The 10,000-nt window shown below is 47.3% G+C and overlaps 1 protein-coding gene across 1 annotated transcript in view; it reads right to left on the bottom strand.

The window, feature by feature from the left end:
• Window positions 1–556: 556 nt before the first annotated feature.
• Window positions 557–10,000, bottom strand: part of LOC124026871 (LIM domain-binding protein 1-like) — a 33,989-nt gene continuing 24,545 nt past the window's right edge. Inside the window, 7 exon segments of the mRNA XM_046339541.1 lie at window positions 557–4,601; window positions 4,604–4,648; window positions 4,950–5,095; window positions 6,835–6,958; window positions 8,797–8,880; window positions 9,227–9,349; window positions 9,618–9,790. Coding sequence (XP_046195497.1) covers window positions 4,416–4,601; window positions 4,604–4,648; window positions 4,950–5,095; window positions 6,835–6,958; window positions 8,797–8,880; window positions 9,227–9,349; window positions 9,618–9,790 — 881 coding nt within the window. The 3' untranslated portion in view covers window positions 557–4,415.

Below are 10,000 nucleotides of genomic sequence, written 5' to 3'. Positions count from 1 at the left end.
CCCATGTCGCAAGGATCTAATCACAATTACTGAAAGCTGAAAATGCCCCAGTTCTTCCATGGCCTGCATACTAACCAGACATGTCACCCATTGAGCCTGTTTGGGATGCTCTGGATCGAGGTGTGTTCCAGTTCCTGCCAATATCCAGCAACTTCCAGCCATTGAAGAGGAGTGGGACAACATTCCACAATCAACAGCCTGATCGACTCTATGTGAAGGAGATGTGTTGCGCTGCATGAGGCAACTGGTGGTCACACCAGATACTGACTGGTTCTGATCCACACCCCTACCTTTTCTAAAGTTATCAGTGACCAACAGATGCAGATCTGTATTCCCAGTCATGTGAAATCCATAGATTAGGGCCTAATTCATTTATTTAAATGTCCTTATATGAACTGTAACTCGGTAAAATCGTATAAATTGTTGTATTTTTGTTCAGGGGGGGTAAAAGCAACTCATGAAATGGATGAACATTTTCCAAATCCACTGTAAGACATGAGATACACATGTACAACAATAAAAGTCCCTGAGAGTAAATAAGAGTCCCAACACAATGTTCATTTTAAAGTGAAAATGTATATTTTTATTATTGGTACCATACATTAATTAATTCATCAATAAGTATCAAGGGCAAAAAAACTAACCAAAATATCAAACAAGGCTTTTTCTACAGGGTTGGTTTAGGGTACCAGTCACCTTTCTCTAGGCTTGCATCCAAAATAGCCCCCTGTTCCCTTATATAGTGCACTACTATATATAGTAGTGCTCTATGTAGGGAATAGGGCGCCATTTGAGACATATTCTCTGTTACAGCCAGAGCTGTACTGAAAACGTACACAATGTAGTCGACAGAGCTGGAACAACATTTACAGAACTAAATAACATGGGGTCGTGTCCCAAATGGCCCCCTGCTCTCACATTGGCCCTGAACAAAGGTACTGCACTACATCGGGTGCTCCGGGGGGGGGCAGATCATATCACTGCTCATGGTTGAACTGGATGTATAAAGTTAGGAAATGATCTTATTTGTGATACTCTAACAGCGCCCCCTTGTGAGAATTGAAGGTATTACCAAACACATGCGCAACAGACTCAATATTACAGATCGAGCCTATACAACACAGGTATTGGAAATATATACAACCTTTACGACTTCAGGTAAACATTAATAACTAGTTGGGGTTGCGTCCCGAATGACACTCTGTATGTAGTGCACTACCTTCGACCATAACTTGATAGGGATTAGGGTACCATTTGGGACACATGGGTGGATGAATGATGGCAGGTTGTCTGTTCAGACGTTTTAAACAGCAGTAGATCATTAGCTTATTTGCTAATAGTAGTGTACATTTAGGATGAGTGTGTAACCGGGGGGGGGGGGGTGGAGAAACAGAACGTATATCTGATATTTCATTAAAAATAAATAGAAAAATGAAATGAAAAAAAATAAACCTGCTGAACTGGAAGATGCAAACATGTCTTCTGAATGGTGACTGTACCCCAGGGTTTTGTCTTCTCAATGGTGACTGTACCCCAGGGTTTTGTCTTCTGAATGGTGACTGTACCCCAGGGTTTTGTCTTCTGAATGGTGACTGTACCCCAGGGTTTTGTCTTCTGAATGGTGACTGTACCCCAGGGTTTTGTCTTCTGAATGGTGACTGTACCCCAGGGTTTTGTCTTCTCAATGGTGACTGTACCCCAGGGTTTTGTCTTCTGAATGGTGACTGTACCCCAGGGTTTTGTCTTCTGAATGGTGACTGTACCCCAGGGTTTTGTCTTCTGAATGGTGACTGTACCCCAGGGTTTTGTCTTCTGAATGGTGACTGTACCCCAGGGTTTTGTCTTCTCAATGGTGACTGTACCCCAGGGTTTTGTCTTCTGAATGGTGACTGTACCCCAGGGTTTTGTCTTCTGAATGGTGACTGTACCCCAGGGTTTTGTCTTCTCAATGGTGACTGTACCCCAGGGTTTTGTCTTCTGAATGGTGACTGTACCCCAGGGTTTTGTCTTCTGAATGGTGACTGTACCCCAGGGTTTTGTCTTCTCAATGGTGACTGTACCCCAGGGTTTTGTCTTCTGAATGGTGACTGTACCCCAGGGTTTTTGTCTTCTGAATGGTGACTGTTACCCCAGAGTTTTGTCTTCTGAATGGTGACTGTACCCCAGGGTTTTGTCTTCTCAATGGTGACTGTACCCCAGGGTTTTGTCTTCTCAATGGTGACTGTACCCCAGGGTTTTGTCTTCTCAATGGTGACTGTACCCCAGGGTTTTGTCTTCTGAATGGTGACTGTACCCCAGGGTTTTGTCTTCTCAATGGTGACTGTACCCCAGGGTTTTGTCTTCTCAATGGTGACTGTACCCCAGGGTTTTGTCTTCTCAATGGTGACTGTACCCCAGGGTTTTGTCTTCTCAATGGTGACTGTACCCCAGGGTTTTGTCTTCTCAATGGTGACTGTACCCCAGGGTTTTGTCTTCTCAATGGTGACTGTACCCCAGGGTTTTGTCTTCTGAATGGTGACTGTACCCCAGGGTTTTGTCTTCTCAATGGTGACTGTACCCCAGGGTTTTATAAATGAATGTACACAAGTTAAAAAGATTTAAAAGAAAGAAGAAAAGAGAGAGAGAGAGAGAGAGAGAGAGAGAGAGAGAGAGAGAGAGAGAGAGAGAGAGAGAGAGAGAGAGAGAGAGAGAGAGAGAGAGAGAGAGAGAGAGAGGTGTCACTGTTATGATCAGGATGGACACTGTAAAGAGAGAGAGAGATGGAGAGAGGGGATTGGTTAAGAGATGTAAATGGAGAGACGGGATTGGTTGAGAGATGTAAATGGAGAGACAGGATTGGTTAAGAGGTTCATGTGTTTTTTCCTTCTTTTTGTCCATTTCTTTTTCGTTTCATTTCTTTCCATTAGATCAGAATGGCTTCAGGAACCAGTCAGAATACAGTCGTACAGAGCGTTGCTACAACCTTAAATATACAAAGCACAAATACACTAAAAAACAGGAGAAAATCTATCTCAAAAAACAGAAAAACATCCACAATTATTTCTCTTTAAAAGATATTAAAACAGACCAAATATATTTAGTCAGGGGGGAGGGTAGAATAACAGCAGTCCTGTTTTCTGGCTCCTTGGTCTGTTAGCTTCTGAATATCAGCAGTAAAAAATAACTAATAAAAAGTAGATTTGAAATGAAGGAGTAGAAAATAAAATCAAAACATTCTAGGGAAATAGAGACGGGTATAAAACTCTACAATGTTGTTGTTGTTTAAATGCTTTCTGTTATCTGTTAAAAGGTTGGATCAGTACTCCTTCAATGGTGTGTGTGTGTCTGTGTGAGAAAGCATTTTAAACTGATTGGATCTCAACTCCGGTCCGCTAGCTTTGGCACAGTCCAGGCTTTAGTTCTGAACAAGTAACACACACACACACACACACACACACACACACACACACACACACACACACACACACACACACACACACACACACACACACACACACACACACACACACACACACACACACACACACACACACACACACACACACACACACACACACACACACACACACACACAGTGCAGCAGCAGAGTGGACCAGAGTTAAGACTCCATATCTAGTGACCATGATTCTTCTGAAGGTAGATGTGTGAGTCGTCCTCGTGTCCCCCTACCCCACCACCCCTTCCTGCACCCCTAGCTGGGTGCATCTCAACTGTCCCAAGCGTCTTCCCTCTCCTCAGGTCTCTCCTTAAGCGACCAGCTAGGAGAGCCAGGTCTGGAGGAGGCCCCTATAGGTAATAGCTCTCAGTCATTTCCTGTCACCTACCAAGCTCTCATATCAGAACTGATGTAGGAAGGTAGACAGGGAAAGGAAACCTCTTATCAACCAATGGGATCCTCCGTCTACTCCACAGACCAAGATAAAATCCCTATTAGAAAAGGGGCGATCCGTCGTCCCTACAGCCATTGTCTGGACGTCTAGATGAATGATATGTACCTGTTGATTCTTGAGGAATATATAACCTTTAAATGTCTCAGGGGCTTAATTCAACTGACGCACCCCGTCACAACCCACAGTATCAACGTGGTTTACTCTGTAACCATCTGTATAGCCTCAAAACATGCTTAAAACTATATATATATATATATATATGTTTGTTATATCTTGGATGGTCAGTCCTTGTACCCATAGCGGTCTATGATTTTTAGAGTGGTTACACTTCTCCAGGCCCGTCCCTCAGCTTTTTACTAAAACAGGAGGTAGAGGTGACACTAAGTTATTTTTTCAACTGCGGATCGCCCCTTTAAGAGGAAATGATAAGAACAGTCAGGAAGCCACTACAGACAATTGACACACACCCACAAGGAGAGGAAACCCCTTTAAGACTATGGAAGCCCCTCCCCTCCCTCCCCTCCTCTACTGTGAGGCCTGAGACGTCGGGTTGTCACTCTTGCTCTCCTGGCTGGATGGGGCCTTGTTGTTCCAGGGAGAGTTGGCGCCCAGCGCGGGGCTGTTGTTGAAGCTGTCCTCGTCATCGATGCCGTTGGCCGCGTCAAACTGTTGGTTCTCCAGCCGCGTGATCAAGCGCTCGTCCTCGTCCCCCCGAACTCCCCTCCCATCAGGGTGGGCTCTCCCACCACCATAACGTCCTATAGGGGAGGAAGAAACCATTATTAGAGAGATAGGGGGAGGAGACGACTACCACTACTACCAAAGCTAGCTCCCCTCCTATCAGGGTGGGCTTTTCCTCCACCATCACATCTTAAAGGGGAGGGAGATAACATCATTACAAAGATAGGGGTGTAGAAGATAGGTTTTCCTGGCCGCTGTGGTCTGGCTTCTGCTTTGCTTGCTCTTTGAGATTTTAGACCACGTAACTGCAACACACTGTGACTGCTGATGTAAAAAGGGCTTCCTAAAACACATGTGATTGATTTGACTGCTACTTACTGGTACTTGGCTGGACAGGGGGAAGCTGCTCGCTGGACTCTTCTTCTTGTTGTTGTTGTTGGTGGTTCCTCCTCCGGCACTCATGGTGCTGCCACCTGACATCTTACGCTTCCTCCTCTTATTAGGGGCCTGTCTGGCTGGTTCAGCTAGAGGAGGGGTGGGGGGATAGAGAGGAGAGGAGGGGGCGGTAGAGAGGAGAGGAGGGGGTAGAGAGGAGAGGGCGGTAGAGAGGAAGGGGGAGGGGTAGAGAGGAGAGGGCGGTAGAGAGGAGGGGGGGGGGGGGTAGAGACGAGAGGAGGGGGGGGAGAGAGAGAGGAGAGGGGCGGTAGAGAGGAGAGGGGGGGGGTAGAGAGGAGAGGGCGGTAGAGAGGAGGGGGAGGGGTAGAGAGGAGAGGGCGGTAGAGAGGAGGGGGGGGTAGAGACGAGAGGAGGGGGGTAGAGAGGAGAGGAGGGGGCGGTAGAGAGGAGAGGGGGGGGCGGTAGAGAGGAGAGGGCGGTAGAGAGGAAAGGGGGGTAGAGAGGAGAGGGGGGTAGAGAGGAGAGGGGGGTAGAGAGGAGGGGGGGGGGAGAGAGGAGAGGGGGAGAGGAGAGGAGGAGGGGTAGAGAGGAGAGGATGAGGGGGTAGAGAGGAGAGGGGGAGGGGGTAGAGAGGAGAGAGGGGGGGGTAGAGGGAGAGAGGGGGGGGGGAGAGAGGGGGGAGGGGGTAGGGGGGGAAGAGAGGAGAGGGAGGAGGGGGAAGAGTTGGGGAAGAGAGGTAGATTTGGGGAGGAGAGAGTGGAGAACGGGAGACAGAGTTAGGACGGAGGTGAAGAGGTGTGTGCAGTCTTGGAACCCGGAACCCAATCTTGATGTGTGTGTGAGAGGTTGTGTGTATGTACGCGCGTGTGTGTGCTTACTGGGAGCCTGCCTCTCCGGCTCCTCTGGGGGAAAGGGAGAAGAGAGGGAGAGTTTGGTGTTAGGGAGGAGGAGTGTGTGTGTGCACGCGTTCACGCATGTGGGTGCACGTTCTGTCTGCCTGTGTGTGTTCGCCTGCACGTTGTATGTGTGTGTGCGCCTGCACGTTGTGTGTGTGTGTGTGTGCGCCTGCACGTTGTGTGTGCGTGTGTGTATGCGCCTACACGTTGTGTGTGTGTGTCTGCACGTTGTGTGTGTGTGTGTGTGTGTGTGTGTGACCTGAGCCCTAGGACCATGCCCCAGGTCTACCTGACATGATGACTCCTTGCTGTCCCCAGTCCACCTGGCCGTGCTGCTGCTCCAGTTTCAACTGTTCTGCCTTTTATTATTCGACCATGCTGGTCATTTATGAACATTTGATGAACATCCACCTGGCACAGCCAGAAGAGGACTGGCCACTCCACATAGCCTGGTTCCTCTCTAGGTTCCTTCCTAGGTTTTGGCCTTTCTAGGGAGCTTTTCCTAGCCACCGTGCTTCTACACTTGCATTGCTTGCTGTTTGGGGTTTTAGGCTGGGTTTCTGTCCAGCACTTTGAGATATCAGCTGATGTACGGAGGGCTTTATAAATACATTTGATGTGATTTGATTTGTGTGTGTGTGTGCGCCTGCACGTTGTGTGTGTGTGTGTGTGTGCCTGCATTGTGTGTGTGTGTGTGTGTGTGTGTGTGTGTGTGTGTGTGTGTGTGTGTGTGTGTGTGTGTGTGTGTGTGTGTGTGTGTGTGTGTGTGTGTGTGTGTGTGTGTGTGTGTGTGTGTGTGTGTGTGTGTGTGTGTGTGTGTGTGTGTGTGTGTGTGTGTGTGTGTGTGTGTGTGTGTGAGTGAGTGTGTGTGTGTGTGTGTGTGTGTGTGTGTGTGTGTGTGTGTGTGTGTGTGTGTGTGTGTACGTTGTGTGTGTGTGTGTGTGCGCCTGCACGTTGTGTGTGTGTGTTACCTGGCGGGGCAACCATGCGTTGCCACTTCTGGAAGAGGCAGGTCTTGAGACAGTCCCTGGGGCTGAGGCTGTAGGTCTTGTGTCTGGACATCAGCTCCTGCATGGGCTCCAGAATCACACACAGCTACAGGAGAGACACATGACGGAGGGAGGGAGGGAGGGAGACTTGAGATGACAGAGAGACAAGACAACCATTCTTTGTGTAGTGGAAATTACCACCAGGTGTGAATTATTCATGACACGAAAGACAAGACACTCTCTTCACACGATAACATGTCCTTCACAGTGGACTTCAGTCTAATGTTGTACTCTAGTTTTTAGGCCATAAACTCCCCTGGATATGAAAGGTTTGTTAGGTGGAAGCTGTATGGCCTATCAGTACTATATACTACCCTACCTATCAGTACTATATACTACCCTACCTATCAGTACTATATACTACTACCCTACCTATCAGTACTATATACTACCCTACCTATCAGTACTATATACTACTACCCTACCTATCAGGTGACAATAAACTACTACCCCACCTATCAGGGGACAATAAACTACCAACCCACCTATCAGTACTGTTAAACTACTACCCTACCTATCAGTACTATGTACTACCCTACCTATCAGTACTATATACTACCCTACCTATCAGGGGACAATAAACTACTACCCTACCTATCAGTACTATGTACTACCCTACCTATCAGTACTATGTACTACCCTACCTATCAGTACTATATACTACCCTACCTATCAGGGGACAATAAACTACTACCCTACCTATCAGTACTATGTACTACCCTACCTATCAGTACTATGTACTACCCTACCTATCAGTACTATGTACTACCCTACCTATCAGTACTATATACTACCCTACCTATCAGGGGACAATAAACTACCAACCCACCTATCAGTACTGTTAAACTACTACCCTACCTATCAGTACTATGTACTACCCTACCTATCAGTACTATGTACTACCCTACCTATCAGTACTATATACTACTACCCCACCTATCAGTACTATGTACTACCCTACCTATCTATGTTTGTTGTTGTTGATGTTTGTGTGTACTCCCTGGGAGGTAGTGATCTATGTTTGTTGATGTTTGTGTGTACTCCCTGGGAGGTAGTGATCTATGTTTGTTGTTGTTGATGTTTGTGTGTACTCCTGGGAGGTAGTGATCTATGTTTGTTGTTGTTGATGTTTGTGTGTACTCACTGGGAGGTAGGGATCTATGTTTGTTGTTGTTGATGTTTGTGTGTACTCCTGGGAGGTAGAGATCTATGTTTGTTGTTGTTGATGTTTGTGTGTACTCCTGGGAGGTAGTGATCTATGTTTGTTGTTGTTGATGTTTGTATGTACTCCCTGGGAGGTAGGGATCTATGTTTGTTGATGTTTGTGTGTACTCCCTGGGAGGTAGTGATCTATGTTTGTTGTTGTTGATGTTTGTGTGTACTCCCTGGGAGGTAGGGATCTATGTTTGTTGATGTTTGTGTGTACTCCCTGGGAGGTAGGGATCTATGTTTGTTGTTGTTGTTGATGTTTGTGTGTACTCCCTGGGAGGTAGTGATCTATGTTTGTTGTTGTTGATGTTTGTGTGTACTCCCTGGGAGGTAGGGATCTATGTTTGTTGATGTTTGTGTGTACTCCCTGGGAGGTAGTGATCTATGTTTATTGATGTTGTTGATGTTTGTGTGTACTCCCTGGGAGGTAGTGATCTATGTTTGTTGTTGTTGATGTTTGTGTGTACTCCTGGGAGTTTGTTTGTTGTTGTTGATGTTTGTGTGTACTCCCTGGGAGGTAGGGATCTATGTTTGTTGTTGTTGATGTTTGTGTGTACTCCCTGGGAGGTAGGGATCTATGTTTGTTGTTGTTGATGTTTGTGTGTACTCCCTGGGAGGTAGTGATCTATGTTTGATGTTGTTGATGTTTGTGTGTAGAGGTAGGGATCTACTCACTCGGAGGTAGTTGAGGGTGGAGTTTGACAGTCCACATCTGGTGATGTTCTTAGACAGCTGGTCTAACATCTGGGGGTCCTGGGCCTGTAGGGTTAGAGGTCAGGGGTTCGAGAGGTCAGGGGTTCGAGAGGTCAGGGGTTCGAGAGGTCAGGGGTTCGAGAGGTCAGGGGTTCGAGAGGTCAGGGGTTCGAGAGGTCAGGGGTTCGAGAGGTCAGGGGTTCTAGAGGTCAGGGGTTCTACAGGTCAGGGGTTCTACAGGTCAGGGGTTCTACAGGTCAGGGGTTCTACAGGTCAGGGGTTCTACAGGTCAGGGGTTCTACAGGTCAGGGGTTCTACAGGTCAGGGGTTCGAGAGGTCGGACACCATGTATTGATCTGTCTACCATCGCTATTAGACAACAGGTGAATGTGTGTGTGTGTGTTTAACTCACATGCATGGCCAGTATACTGCGTGGTATCAGTTCACGGTGCTGTCGGATGCTGAAGTGCCACGTCTTGATCCTCATCATGTCGTCAAACATGAACTCCAGGTACAGACGACCCTCCACACACACCTAGAGGGGTCAGAGGTCAGGGTTGCACTTTCTACAAAAGGAGATCACGAAAGTTATGTTCAGAATATTTGTTGTGCGCAAAGATAGCAATTCACCAGCAACTATGTGCCGAATCCAAGCATGACTTACATGTGTAGACTTTCACATAGAAGATGCACTGAACTCATTCAGTTGAGTTACAAATGCAGATTTTGATGTTAGGATTCTCCCTCATGTTTACAATAGCGTCCGCAGGAAAGACATAGTCTACGCACACACATACACACACCTGTGTGAACATGGGTTTTCCGTTCTGTGTAACCATGGTGCACTGGTCACAGTCCAGCGAGACGAAGTTGTTGTGGAAGGACTCTTTGGGGTGCTTCAACACGTAGTAGAGGTCGGTGGCGCCCCCCTCGAATATACTCCGGAAGTACCGCGGGATCAACGTCCGGCCAATCGCTGCGGAGGAGGAGGAGGAGACAGGAAGCAGAAGAACAGTGGAGCGTAAGTACACAACAACAGAGTCTCATAGGGTGGTTTCCCAGACACACATTAACCCTGGTCCTGAACCAATCAGACAGATCAATGGAGAACCCAGGCTCAGTCTGTGTCCAGGAAACTGGCCGTGTTCATTACAAAACAGACGACAATCATGACTTTCTGGCACTC

The sequence above is a fragment of the Oncorhynchus gorbuscha genome, unplaced genomic scaffold (assembly GCF_021184085.1).
Source record: "Oncorhynchus gorbuscha isolate QuinsamMale2020 ecotype Even-year unplaced genomic scaffold, OgorEven_v1.0 Un_scaffold_2853, whole genome shotgun sequence".
Classification (NCBI taxonomy): Eukaryota; Metazoa; Chordata; class Actinopteri; order Salmoniformes; family Salmonidae; genus Oncorhynchus; species Oncorhynchus gorbuscha.
This window is presented reverse-complemented; position numbering and strand designations above follow the sequence as displayed.